The following is a 15782-nucleotide window of genomic DNA, read 5'->3' on the forward strand; positions in this document are numbered from 1 at the left end:
AAAAGAGTAAGCTAATAAGAAATGCATAGAATGTGACAATTATAAAATTATATTACAGAATCAAAATAAAACTTACTAAAAGATGTCTTTCAAATATCTCTATATATTCATTCAACTATTTCAAGGCTTCAAACTATTTAATCTTAATAAAATATGGTATTCACGAATGAAGCATTTTCCTAGGGAACCTCCATTTGAGAACAGCTTCTCACCAACATTTCTTACTATTCAGCTTAGCAGTGAGACCAGTATCTCCTTAACACATCTAAGATATAGTTATTTCCAATCATATTTGGTATCTACTTAATTTCACTTTAACAGAATCACTTGGTTTAAGTTTAAATGTGAAAGAATAATTTATATATTATTTAGAATTTTTTTAAATTACAAATCTTTTCATTCATAAATATTAATCAAAACCCATAAAGGAAGCACTTTACCCTATCTATCATATTACCACGATTCTGCCTCATTCCTGTAAGAAACACAATCATAACACAGAAAGTCAATATTAGCAAACATTAATTTGCCTTAAATAAAAAAAATTCTTCAAAAATCAAAATCTAAAATCTTAAAAGTATATATATATATATATATATATATATATATATATAGAGAGAGAGAGAGAGAGAGAAAGAGAGAAAGAAAGAAAGAAAAAGAAAGAAAGAAAGAAAGAAAGAGAGAAACAATGTGTTCCATTGGAGAAATTTTGCTTTCTATATTGGACCCAAGGGCCTGGTATTAAATGAAACTTCTGTAAGCTTCATTTTTAATAATGGGTAATATCCTAAATGTTAGAAAGATACTCATTCACAGGACTGGTTTCCTCTTAGCCACTGACCTCTCTTTTTGTCATTAAAATTCAAAATAGAGCCTTCTGTATGTGATTAACCTCATAGTCTGTGACAAACATAGAATTTGTCTCTTCAAAGTTACAGACACTGAATTTAGCATGACAACTCTAGGAAACAATTCTATTTACCGCCTCCATTATCCCTAACTTATATCCAGAACACTGACATACAGAGTGGGGACATAACTTTTCCAAGCTCATTTAGGTAATATAAAGAGCTCTGAGGTATAATCCTAGAAGTGAATGACTCCAAACCCAGGAACCTTCCCATTATACTTACTGCCTAAGGCATATCCCTTGTCCATGTCCATGTCCAACTCAACTTCTCTTCCTTCTCTTGCCCCATCTATGCAGGCCCGTGACCAAGGTATAGACTAAGAAGTGGAGTCATGCTTCACACGGCCGTAACATGCTGGCAGCCATTCCTGGGTCTGGCTGTGGTATTACTCTTCATGGGATCCACCATTGGCTGTCCTGCTCGCTGTGAGTGCTCTGCCCAGAACAAATCTGTCAGCTGCCACCGACGGCGTCTGATTGCCATCCCAGAGGGCATCCCCATTGAAACCAAAATCCTGGACCTCAGCAAGAACAGGTTGAAGAGTGTAAACCCTGAAGAATTCATATCATACCCTCTTCTGGAAGAGATAGACTTGAGTGACAACATCATCGCCAATGTGGAACCAGGAGCATTTAACAATCTCTTTAACCTGCGTTCCCTCCGCCTGAAAGGCAACCGCCTGAAGTTGGTTCCTTTAGGGGTATTCACCGGGCTGTCAAACCTCACCAAGCTTGATATTAGTGAGAATAAGATTGTCATCTTGCTGGACTACATGTTCCAGGATTTGCATAACCTGAAGTCTCTAGAGGTGGGGGACAATGATTTGGTCTACATATCGCACAGGGCCTTCAGTGGACTACTTAGCTTGGAACAGCTCACCCTGGAGAAATGCAATTTAACAGCGGTACCAACAGAAGCCCTTTCCCACCTCCGCAGCCTCATCAGCCTGCATCTGAAGCATCTCAACATCAACAATATGCCTGTGTATGCCTTTAAAAGACTGTTCCATCTGAAACACCTAGAGATTGACTATTGGCCTTTACTGGATATGATGCCTGCCAATAGCCTCTATGGTCTCAACCTCACATCCCTCTCCATCACAAATACCAACCTCTCGACTATACCCTTCCTTGCCTTTAAACACCTGGTATACCTGACCCACCTTAACCTCTCCTACAATCCCATCAGCACTATTGAAGCAGGCATGTTCTCTGACTTGATCCGCCTCCAGGAGCTTCACATAGTGGGGGCCCAGCTCCGCACCATTGAGCCTCACTCCTTTCAAGGGCTCCGCTTTCTTCGCGTGCTCAACGTGTCTCAGAACCTGCTGGAAACCTTGGAAGAGAATGTCTTCTCCTCCCCCAGAGCTTTGGAGGTCTTGAGCATTAACAACAACCCACTAGCCTGTGACTGTCGTCTCCTTTGGATCTTGCAACGACAGCCCACCCTGCAGTTTGGTGGCCAGCAGCCCATGTGTGCTGGCCCAGACACCATCCGTGAGAGGTCATTCAAGGATTTTCACAGCACTGCCCTTTCTTTTTACTTTACCTGTAAAAAACCCAAAATCCGTGAGAAGAAGTTGCAACATCTGCTAGTGGATGAAGGGCAGACAGTCCAGCTGGAATGCAATGCTGATGGAGACCCACAACCTGTGATTTCCTGGGTGACACCCCGGAGGCGTTTCATAACCACCAAGTCCAATGGGAGAGCCACTGTGCTGGGTGACGGCACCTTAGAAATCCGCTTTGCCCAGGATCAAGACAGTGGGATGTATGTTTGCATCGCTAGCAATGCTGCTGGAAATGATACCTTCACAGCCTCCTTGACTGTCAAAGGATTCACCTCAGACCGCTTTCTTTACGCAAACAGGACCCCTATGTACATGACCGACTCCAATGACACCATTTCCAATGGCACCAATGCCAATACTTTTTCCCTGGACCTTAAAACAATACTGGTATCTACAGCCATGGGCTGTTTCACATTCCTGGGAGTGGTTTTATTTTGTTTCCTCCTCCTTTTTGTGTGGAGCCGAGGGAAAGGCAAACACAAAAACAGCATTGACCTTGAGTATGTGCCCCGAAAAAACAATGGTGCTGTTGTGGAAGGGGAGGTGGCTGGACCCAGGAGGTTCAACATGAAAATGATTTGAGGGCCCACCACTCACACTGTGCCACTGTTGGTAATCAGTAAGACAGTCTGGCACAGTGATTCACTCGGTTAAGAGGCAGCTTCATGTAGCTGTCCCTGTGTCAAAGCAGGGTCCACAGAAGCAGGAGGACTTCTTGTGGAGCCTCTCCATCTAGAGGCAGGCAGGCGTGTCAGAGCCCCTTTACACAATGGGATACTAATTGTTTGCATTGCAAATATTGGCATTCTGGGGATCTCAGTAATGAACCTGAACCTTTGGCTCATGCTCATGGACAATAATTCAGCATTTTCTACCACTGCAAAAACAAAAAAGAAAAAAAATAAGAACAACCTACAGTGTAGGATTTACATATTAAAAAGACACATTTGTCTAAAACATACTATACAGAAAAAAATTTGTATCTATGATTATCATTTGTTAAAGCCTTGCATCATACCCTATTGTTGGTTCAGCACCAAAAAGAGATCAATATATTCTTTACTTTTTTTGTTTTTAAACATATATGCTGTATATGTTTTAAAGCAATATGAATGAGAGGTTGTGCTTTTAGTTACTCACCACTATAGATCCAAGTGTGATTTCACCTTCCTTCACCTACAGATAAGCCTGAGACTAGATCCCTGGAGTTATGGGCAGAGACATGTTGAGAGATGTGTATGTCTGATGTAGGATGCCAAGAAACAGGACCCAAGGCAACATTGCTCAACTCTGTTAACTTCTGTTACTATAAATAAAGGCATGTGCCTAGTTTTGATACAGAATGGAATATTTTTTATACTTGTAATATCACCCTGGACCAGTTTACTGTAACAAAGCCCTTGGTTTCTCCAGAAGGCGGTGTGCCACTAGATGTACCAGTAAAATGCAAGGTAGGTCTTATTAATGAAAATAACCCATTTAACCACCCCTGATTTTACTTTCAGCAGTCACTGCTAATGAGTTAACAGAAAACAAAAGGGGAAGAGTATAAATATTCATCAGGTAATATTTACCAGTAGCTAAGTTTCAAAAGGTCTCTGAATAAGGAGTTATTCTCAAATGCCGACACAAACCAGGCTGATCCATTCATAAAAATATGGTAATGCAACTAAGTATCTTTTTTAATGCAATAGCTGCCTATTGGCTGAATTTCTGGCAGTTAAAGGGAATACCTATCTACTGCCACTCTGATGTTCTCTATTTAAATGTTGCTCACACCATATTACCTTGAATTGCCAAATTTGAAGTTTCTTCCTGGTTTCTTACCAAGCATATTTTGCTTTTTACTTTCAAAATCATCTCATATAGAAAAGATGAATCATTTTTATTTTAAAGAGGTGAAAAAAGTGAACATAAAAAACACTGATTTTTTTTCTTCACCAAGAAAAAATTAATATTTTATCCCTATAAATATGTAAAATCATACTGATTCTTTTAACCCCCTGACTCAAGGATATTTTCCCAATTTGGTTGTATTGATTATTTCTACTCAAAACTTCAAAGCATATATCCATAGGATCTCAGAAACCATTGAACATAGACTACTTAGGAGGTGGCATATATGTAGTCAACATGAACAGAAAATTTTAACACTTTTTATATTTTGAGAGGAACCTTAAACAAGGGCCATTTTTACATAGCATATAGGCTGAAGAATAGTCTCTAAGATTTCCCTCTTGACATGTTAAATCAGGGCATCTGACTTTCAATAGCTGTTTTGAGTAATTTAATGAAATTAAACTGATACTATTAAAAAGTGACAAGTTCAAAAATTATTTTGCCAATAATTGGATAGCAATACAGTGAAACACATTTCCTCTGTAAGGGGTGCAAAATGAGATCAAAAGACTGACAAATTGCCTGTTTAATAATTTTTCATTGACTTTTTAAAAGAATCATAGATATTTTAGGATTCTTTTTCCATGTGTGGCCTTATTTATATATAACAATACAAATCAAGGCATGCTATAAATTCTATCAATATTCCAACTCATATGATAATCAAATGGGTCCTCTCACATTAAAAAAAAGTTAAAGTAGAGATATAGTCTTCCAAAAGAGAAGATACTTCATTTTTTTTTTTTTAATTTTTGAATGACTGTTTTATTTTTTCATTTTTTCTATCTACTTCTTGAATATTTATCATATGTAAATTATAGAATTAAGTTAACAAATCCTATAAAACATCCTGTTAGTATTTTAATTGCAAAGATACTTCATTTTAATCTTGCCACACCATATAGAGCAAGCACTCAACAAATTGTTATATAAAGAGAGTGCACAAGCATTGTGCAATTAATAAAAGGGCTTTGTAATTTTAACTGTTTTCTGTAAAAATAAAAGTTAGCCAAAAACACCTGAGAAAAATAAAATTGGATTAGTGTTAGCCCATTTATAAAAAAATTTTGGTTAAAAGATTTAGATATTATTCATTCAAAAAGAAAAACTTAACTCTCTCAGGGGTTTCTATACTGAATATATATATATATATATATATTCAGTCATCATAAATATTCAGACCAAGAAAGTCTGTTGACCAGATATTTCTGGAATAATTGGCTACTTCTTACCAGAAATACCCTGTTAATGGATTTATAGATAGTGAAATTGACATTTAACTTTCTACATTTTCACTCTCAGTACAAATCTTTAGTTCTTTTTGTATCTACAAAGGTCTGGAATTCCATTGGCTGTAACTCTGGGACTTTAGTTTCCATTCAGTTTTACAAAGAGATTGAACATATTTTTTTATGGCTGATGATTGCCTCTTTGTTATATAAAACTAGACCATGACAGAGAATAACTGCTTAAACCAGCATGTGGGGCAACTTTTCTCCTTAGATGTTACATCTCTGAGTTATTTTCTTTCTGGAAAATATACTTTCCAAACTGTATTGTCCCAAATTATCCTAGAAAGAAATGTAGTTGTTTGGTTCAGCATTTTATTCTAGGTTGATCAGTGCTCTATATGTTATTAATTAAGCATTTTAAGAGAACTATTTATTCTATTTAACCATTAAATCTATATAAAAAGGTTCCCTGGTTAGAGAGCTAAAAATATGATACATGCCCCATATATATATATTCAAGTCAAATAACTAACCCAAGCAATTTGGCCCAATATGTTCCTGGTAAGGAATTTCTACTTTTCCAAATTGTCATACTAGTCACTTTTCTAGCCTCTGTCATTTTCATTGCATTTATAATCATATGCTTTTTAAATATACTCAAAGTACAAAATATAAACTAGAAATTGCTAAGATGCATACTTCCTAGTTCCTGAAGATATTTGCTATTGGTTTTGTTCAACTGTCTCAAAAATTTTGCTTATCAACAACAACCCTCTTGTAGTACAAAGGTATTCCAGATTTGCTCTACAGTATGTAGGATGGTTCTTTACTCATCCTTTTATCCAAATTCTATTCTTAGTTCTCTCAGGTTTCCAGATGTTACAATCTCGAAAGACCCCTTAAAAAAGGATTATTTAAATCTCTCATGCATTGAAACAGGACATCTGTCACTTTCCATTACTCAAGTAGAAATACAAGAGGATGTGATCCTAGAGAAATAAAATTGAGTAAAGGTCCATGTAAATTATCTTATACTTTCAGGGTCTCCCTTAATCTCTGAGTCAAGACATTCATTTATCTCAGGGGCTTTGCTCAGAAGCTGTTCAGCAACACAGAACATGTCTTGAGGCTTTCTAGGAAAGAGAAAAGAATAGATCATTTTAAACTTAGAAAGCTAAGACCTGACAAAAAGTCTTATCAGGAATTTAAAGAAAGGTTGGAGGGAGATACCTGGATTCATTTGATTTGTTTCCCTTATTGTTAATTTTCAGTTATCTTCTAACTGTAGAAGAATCAGACTTTATCCTCCTTTTAAACTTTCATTGCTAGCTATTTTTATCCTCTTTTCTATGTCCTGGCCATCATCATTCAACTAAAATTCAAAATAGATTTTGAGGCATGTAAACCAGTATCAAAATCTTCGAAGCCAAAGCTATTCATTCTGTTTGGTACTTGGGTAAGGATATATTTTCCTTGTTTCAGAAATTAGCATTCCCCATTAGTCTACTACCTGGTTATTTCAACTAACTTCCAACTATTGGTTTTGGGTGCTCTATTCAATCCTTCTTAGTTAAAATTATTGATAATTTTTAATTAAAGAGTTTGGAGTGATTCTGCATTTGTATAGAGAAAGCTTTGGATAATTAAATATTCCACCAAATCAGTATTGACTAACTGATTTTAGAATTTTACCTTTGGTTAATCAACAGAGAATATTTTTAAGTACTTTGTCAAACGCTTAATATGAATCTCTATGACACTCCGCCTTACCCCTCCAAAAGCCATTTGCAAGAGAGACTTCTTATTTGCATTTTAGCAAAAGTATGACTCCTGGGAAGAAGAGGTTCACAATGTAGGTCTGCAGCATGAAATGAGAGCTGATTTGCTCTGTTCTGTAGCTAAGTTTATGTAATAAACATTGGATCTGGGGACCACAGGTCTAGGCTTGTGAGATGTAACTAAGAAAACCATGTTGTAAATCAATAATTAATGACAGGTTTTCAAATCTGAAGTTGCTTTATCTGTTTGGGGAGTAGTAAATCTAGCAGCATGTTTTCTCAAAAAACATTAGGGACTGGAAACTCCTTATCTTATGTGAGCTTTTCAACAGACAGCCGATGGTAAAATGTTGACAACAGTAACAACAACAAAAGACATGATTATGATGTATGTAAAAGGTTCATTTTTCTAAAATAGGATTGGGGCTTATGTTCCTCTTTTCAAACATGGGCATCTGATCAGGACAAGCTCACACATGCCTCAGGCTACCCTCCTTCAGTCTCCCAAGGGCTTCAAATACCTCCTTTCTTTCCCCCAACTCTATTTCCCTGAAAAACATCCTGAGTAGAAAGAAGAAAAAATAGTATGGACAACAGTAAATCCCTTATCTGTTGGGGGCAGATCCTAAGACCAGGTAGATGCCTGAAACCACACATATTATCAAAACTATATACTGTTTCCTTCTACACATGTATAAACATCTATTGACAAAGCTTAGTTTATAAATTAGGCACAGTAGGAACATAATGGCACCAATAATAAAATAGAACAATTATAATAATATACTACAATAAAGTCATATAAATATGTACTCTAATGAGTGTCCCTCCCCCATATATTCATTTAATATTTTTGGATAGGTAACTGAAACCAGGATAAGAAAAAATAAAAAGCATGCATAAGGAGGAACCCATGTACTAAATCCTGTGAGATAGCCCCCAGAGAGAGGGAAGCTTTGGCATCACCCATATTCCTGTCTTCCTCCCAGATGCCACAGTTGAAATGATTCTCTATTGTTCCACCTGCCTGCTCATCATGGCCACCTCCAAGCTGCTGTCGGGCCTCCTTAGTGAGTGCTTTCTCCAGGAATAAGTTTTCTTTCATGGGTACTCAGAAATTCTTGGGTAACTGTTAACTTGGAAATTATTTTTTAAACTCTCCAACCTATCTTATATAACCCTTAAAGACTTACCATTCACATAATCACAAGCTGGCAGTAATCTGCAGGTTGAGTGATTCTGATTTTTTTTCTCTTCCAGAAGCAGGTGGGTTGATATAATACCAGCCTTAAATAGAAAGATGTATTTATAGCCTTAGTGGAATGAGAAAAGAGCTAGCATAATCAAGAGAAAACTTCTCTTTTAAGGAAGGTTCTACCTTTAATATGCTAAATAGCCACAAGACCACAAAATGCAAATTTATGTTCTCTAAATTGGTTCACTGCACTAATTACAATAAAGTTCAAATAGTAACTATCCATGCTGAGAACAGGTCAAAGATTTTGTGCCTGATCTAAAAGGGGAAGAAAAAAAAGAAGAAATTTAGTTGCCATGTTAACTTTCTTCATCTTATTGCACACTTCCTATTCTAAATTGCTTTAATGTTATTAATCTATGCTGCATATAACCAATGCAATCTACAATAAATCAACAAATAATAAACAGGTTAACTCAGACTTGCAAATTTTTTTCCATTCCTTAAAACAGTGTATGTCCAAATACATACTGACCCATACACATCTGTATGACATGACAGCAACACATTGAAACAGCCATGAACAAACCATCTAGAGGCTACTTGGAAAAAACAAGCTCTTTTCCTCCCCAGTTATAAAATCAGGAGCACCATACATACCTGGGTTGCTTGATATACAAGATAGCTATCATCATGGGTTTTATCCATAAGGTATGGAATGTCCCAAATCATAATTAAAGTTATTGTTTATATATATACATATATAAATATGCAGGGGATAGTGGTCTGATGTGTGTGTGTGTGTGTGTATGTGTGTGTGTAAAATGTAACTTTTAAAAGTTGACAAGCTTGAGCAAGAGGGGAAAAATATGTTGTTGTTTTTTTCTTTCAATGTCTTATATCAAAACCTTACTGTTAGAATACCCAATGATCAGAAGTTACTAACAGCAACCTAAAAAAACTTTTCTTAATGTCCAATAGCTTGTTTTGGTTCTCAATATGTTAGTGCTAAAGGCAAAAATGCCTTGATTTAGGTTTTTGTCTCATTATTATTATTGAGCAATTATTGTTTTTTTTAACATGTGAAAACAACTTATTTTAAACACATGAAATAAGTTAGAAAACATACTTGTTTTCTTTGCTGATAAAAAGGGCTTAAGAATTTGACACCACAGTTAAATCTGTTGGGGTATTATACAGAAATAATGTCATAAAAGGCAATTGGAGTCATATGGAAAATACTTTCTTATTGAAAGAGATAGGCTATAGGAACTCACAGGGAACATGAGTTTGCTTAAACTGCTTTAATAATTGCCTAAATCATCTACAAACTGTCAGAGAAGAGGCAGGTTCAGAGGAATCCTGTTTACATTTAATGTGGTGAGTAAAGATCACTCAAAGAGGAAGCCAAGGCCAGGCTTTGGGATTCTTTTATCTGAAAAATTATGAGGCAATCATGGTTTGATCTGCAGGATAATGAAACCTATGCAATATCAACCACACTATAAAGATATACTGCTTCAGTGGAAACAAATCCTGTATCGTTTTCACAATTATCTCTAATCATTTGATTTGGAAAGGTTCAGCAAGCCATATATATCACAACCTTATCTATTTTTTTCTAAGTTTCCCCCTCAACCAGCTTTTAATGATTCAAGACATTGTGTAAAGTAGAGAAGCACAAAACATTAAAAACAAAAAAAATGTCTTCAAACAAACTGGTAACAAGAAAGAGAAGGCCATCTAGTGTCAAAGAGAGAATGATATTAGAACCGAAAACTACTCTAGTGCAATCTTTTTGTTGAGAGTGAAGACGCTGTCTCTTCCCCTTTGGTTCTGAAGAGAATAGGCTTTCAGGAGATGCACTGAGGTAGCTGTCATCCACTATAGTATCTTCAGTCCCTGTCGCTCACTTGATGCCTGCTAGTGAAAGGGGTGGCAGTGGAAGAAGCAGCAGCAACTGACAGTAATGGTACCTGGAAATCGTAGTGCTAGCTGACAAGACAGCCTGGAATTTACCTCCAGGCAGCAACAAGCACATACATTCTGAGGCTACCAGCAAGGGATTCAGGAAAAGCTGCTTTGCTAGTCCTTAATTGCAAAATGGAGAGCTTGTCCCCAGACAAAGATTTCCCTATTCTTGGAGAATTTCTGGTAATACCAGGAGCTGCTTAGGCAGGAGTCATATTTCTTAGGGTAGATTTTAATTGTATACCACTAAACTAGTATGACTAAATAAACAGTGATATGCTGTAAACAGTCTTGAATGTGTTGGTTATACATCTCTGCCAACCACTGTCACAAGTTAGCTAGTCCAGGAAACTCGTTGTTCAGGAATAAGATGGTCCACATAATTCAGGGTTTGTTTTTAAACAGTGATAAGAAGAAAATATAGTGAAATCAAATTACTAAATAAGAGTAAAATATTCTCATAACTCAGCAGTCTGGTGCTAGCTCTGTACTTATAGACTTTCTGGTCATAGTCTTCACAAATTTAAAAACCCATCATAATTTTATGTTTCTGTTTTATATCTTTTTTCTTTCATGTTTCTCAGTCATGAGTATACTGTTCCAGCTAGATGGATGTTATATCTATGTCCTATGATATAAAGTTTCATGAAATAAAAATTATGAGTTCTTACCAACATTCTTTTAGGCAGATAAGATCATAAAATCCTATATACTTCTCTTAGTTACCTCATTGCCAAACCCAAAACACAGGGCATGAAGATTAATGTGGAAAAAATGAAGAAACCTGAGGGAAGTTCTCCTAGTATTCCTACCACTGATAAGTAGAAAATTCTGAAAACATTGGCTTCTAGGGCTTGTCACTCTGGTGCTTTCCATCAATTCTTATAATAACTAAATACAAAAATTATGACCCTCTATAAAAAAAACTCATATTGGGAAGGAAATCCCTTGTTATAGCTATGCCAACATTGTTTCATTCCATAATACTCTGAACTGGGTAAATCAGGATATGTCAATATAATTATAATTTAATGCAGATACAAATACACATATGTGTATATATATATTTTCTAAGTACCATCTGCAGAGAAGAGAAGAAAAAAAAAGAAATGGAAGATGAAAAATATGTGACCTATGTAAAGATTTTCACTGTTTGGCCACCAATACATAAAACTAAGAACACAACTTAATCATCCAGAAGTCAAGGTCTTGGATTTGATAACCCAAAGAGAGTCTCTACACACACACACACACACACACACACACACACACACACACACAAATAACATACTACTATTAGATAGGTTACCTATTTGATTGAAAGACTTTAAACCTTGTGTGTCATTACAAAAAATATCTATTGTGAATAATTTTAGAATTGTTACTGTCACATTAATAGATAAATGTATTTACCAAGTCTCCCTCAAAGGAAGAGATAACATTAATGCAAACCGTTTGCTAACTGCAGCCTCACTAGTCATAATATTTCTTAGCTGGAGAGATTGAGCATGCTAGTCCCGTAGCACAGAAGCAATTCACTACATCTAATCTATTCCTTTAGCCATGGGCTATTAGCTGGATGTACAAAAGACTAATAGGTTACATCCATTATATACATTCAGGGCCCTCATGAAAGTTAAACAAATACTTCCTTAAACACACACACACAAATCTATACTATGGTGTCCAGAGATTCTTAAGCTTCATAGTGTATCAGTTCAAGCACCCTACAGGGAATTAATTCACTGAGCAAAGAATAAGTGTGTAATGCAAAGAGATTACCAAGTCAGCTCCACCACCTTGATTTATATAAGCTCTTCTATTTTAGCAATACCTGGAGGATCCAGTTGCCTGTGCTTCAGAGGTCTCAAGATCCTTCCATGGTACTGCTATAGGAAAGTTGCTGTATATTAATGCAGAGTTTATTTTCTGCCCTGAGTTGTCTAGAGTGAAATAAACAAACAAACAAAAAATGGGTTCACAGAAATGGAAAGTAACTGAAAAATATCTCCTGGCTGGTAGGTGCAGAAAAGAGTAGTTCATTGTTTAGGTACACAATGTCTTTTCAAGATAGCATTGGATAAAACTTTTCAAATAAATAGCAATTAGTGAATACCATATATAAGAAAATTTAATTGTAGAGGAAAATGGATGTTGTTTATGTAAGTTGCATTGCCTCTAATAGTGACATTTATGGTTTGGGTTCCAAACCGATGAGTAAGCAAATTCTATATTAAAAATTATTTCAAATGTCTTTGTATTTATATACTTTCAAATTCTGCCAATATAAGCTCAAATATATACCCACAGAAAATTCAGGAAACTATTGAATTCCTTCCTCCTCATCTTTGATTAGAAATTGCAAATCAGATATCCCCAGATATTTTTAAGTAATAAACTTAGTTTTCCACTTATCCAAGCACAATCTCATTCATTCATTCATTCATTCATTTAATATCTATTAAATATTTATAATCATAGTAAATTAACATCACATCAATAGATAAAGTAATTATCAAATTGTGGTTCAACTTCAATCCATATCAACTCCTTTGGCTTCCATGTTGTTCACAACCTCTTTCTCATTGTATACTCCACATGCGATCTAGAGATGGGCCTAGGTGTCCTACTGACAGGTCATGAGTCTGGCACTAAGGACCTACCTGCTTTAATGATCCATTCTCAGGGAGTCAGAATTGTTACGAATGAGAAATACAAGGGTCTAGAGTAAGAGTTCTCATGGCTCTGTTTCTGCATTGGTGTTTCTCTATGGGCAAGCTACTGAATATCTTTGCATCTCCATCTCTCAAAATGACCATAACACTACCTACCTCACAAGGGTGCTGTGAGGCCTTGAAAAGCATGAAGGAACAATAGGTAGAATTGGGAGCCTATTACCAAGGTGCTACAGGATTTAGAGTGACTAGAAGAAATCAGTGAATATGAGCCCCTCTCCCCTGGGAGGCCCAGGTCTGCCAGGATAGGTCTACTCTACTCCTTTTATGGTTAGAGTCTAAAAGGGTATTGGCCATTTGTTGGCTTGGTTTAACTTTAATATTGCTGATATCTGCAAAATTTATAACATATCCTCCTTTCTAAACGATTCTATATTGGAAAAAATGTTAATTTTAACAAAGGAGAACAAAAATGATTCACTTCCAGGTGATGGGGTGGGGGAAGCAGCTATTTATTTCAATATAAAAGACATTGAATGGATATATTCAAGGGGATGCATTTTACTGGAGAAACTTTTTGCCTAGGGCTTTCTGTTTTCAGTCTGACTCCCCAACTTTCTGTACCATTGTTTTAACATACATCTCCTTTTCCCTTTTATTAGAAGGGAAGATATAATTCTCCTTGGTTCATGATGATTCTTTTCATTCAATCTGTTTTGCTCAAAGGACAAATTCTTTTCAACAACTGTTGTAATTATTTTCTTAGAGGGCCATTTTTAATTGCCATATTGTTTAGCTAAGCCCTATTGTCTTGTATCCTTCAAAATTGTCAGTTGCTTTAAAATAAAGGGGTGGGAGGGGGAGCTGATAAGCACATTGTTGTAATTGATTTGTATGTTTGAACTGTCTTATCAGAAAACAAGGTTATAAATTTCATCTGTTGAGACACAAAAATAAAATACTTTCCTAAAAAAATTGTATTTGGTTTTTGAATGTTCTAAAACAGTATTTATGCATCTGCTCATGTTTTTAATGCTTCATTAACACTGCTGTATTATTAATCATATAATAGAAGCCTAGCCTTCTTTTATATTCATTAGCATAGTTTAGCCCATTGTAACATGATCTTGGGAAGTGGTAAAATGAAACCATTCAAGACTCAGAATTGAGATAAAGCAAGAATATTCTATTCTGAGGAGTTGCATTGAAGGACTAACAGCATTACATGAGAGGTATAGATGAGTGTGAAGAAATGGGCATTTCAAGGCATATGGTATCTCTCTTATTCTCTCTCTCTCTCTCTCTCTCTCTCTCTCTCTCTCTCTCTCTCTATTTCTAATGGAAAATATCACTGCAAGTAATGGGAAATGGCCAAAAGATATTATTTTTGTTAGCCAATAAACCTTAAGAAAGAGATTAAAATAATTGGGCTTGATTTAAAAGAAATCTCTGGGCTAACCTTTTTCCAGAGTAATTTAGAAAAACAAACAAAAGCAAACAATGAAAGCCCTCCAAACTTACAACATTGCAGGGGTCTTATCTCTGGTTATGATGACAAAATACTACAGACTTGTGACTTAAACAATAGAATTTTTTTTCTTAAAGTGCTGACAAAGTCCATGATAATGGTGGCTGCATGGTTAGTGTTTGGTGAGAGCTCTCTTGGTTTATACGTGGCTTTCTTCTCTGTCCTTACTGTCCTTACATGATGTTTTCTCAGTGAATGCATATACTTATACACATACTATAAGGAGAGAGAGAGAGAGAGAGAGAGAGAGAGAGAGAGAGAGAGAGAGAGAATGAGAATGCTTCCTCTTCTTATAAAGCCAGTAATTCTATTAGATTAGGACTAAATTCTTATTATCTAAATTAGCCTTACTTACTACTAGCTGTCTTTCCAAACACAATCATATCAGGGCTGGGGCTTCAATATATGAGTAGAGGCCATCATAATTCAACCCAGTCCATAGCAGTTGTTTTTTCCATGTTGATCAAAGTGCTGTATCACCTTATTTACCATAAGTATGAAAGATGGTATATAATATTAAGAAGGCAAGTTAGGGAAGTCAATATAAACAAATTTCAACAACTAGTAAATATTCCTCTCCTTTTAGTCACTTTGCTATTCCTTGAGTCTTCAAGAATCTTGCTTATTTATCATTAATATTCTATAGTCACCTATGACTTTTCATTCTTTATTGCTTAAGTACCTGAAGAGCTCAGTCTTATGATTTCTCACAATACATCCTCATACCTATACTGTCATTTGTCAAAAACTTCAACCACTTAAATTTCTTTTGTTTTTTTTTTCATACTATCAGTCAACTTCTTTATGGAATATCTTTCCCTCATCTCCTTCTGATGTTCTGATATTCCCCCCATCTCCTTCTGATGTTCTGATATTCCTCCCAAACAGGTCAAACTCTCCTTTGATTATGTCCTCTCCCCAATCAACTGGCTAAAGAAAGCATTGTACAAGGGGAAAAATATTATGATTCTCCCTCTTCACCATCCAAAATTTATTCATGGTCCTGGCTCAGTTAATACCATT

General features: G+C 35.8%; 1 protein-coding gene across 1 annotated transcript; it reads left to right on the top strand.

The window, feature by feature from the left end:
- Nucleotides 1–1242: 1242 nt before the first annotated feature.
- LINGO2 (leucine rich repeat and Ig domain containing 2) lies at nucleotides 1243–3063 on the top strand (the record flags this gene model as incomplete). Its single annotated transcript, XM_080709558.1, has 1 exon — nucleotides 1243–3063. One exon carries the CDS (start codon nucleotides 1243–1245, stop codon nucleotides 3061–3063), a length of 1821 nt encoding a protein of 606 aa, XP_080565684.1.
- Nucleotides 3064–15782: the final 12719 nt, after the last annotated feature.

This window comes from Muscardinus avellanarius, assembly GCF_963383645.1.
Source record: "Muscardinus avellanarius genome assembly, chromosome: 13".
NCBI lineage: Eukaryota > Metazoa > Chordata > Mammalia > Rodentia > Gliridae > Muscardinus > Muscardinus avellanarius.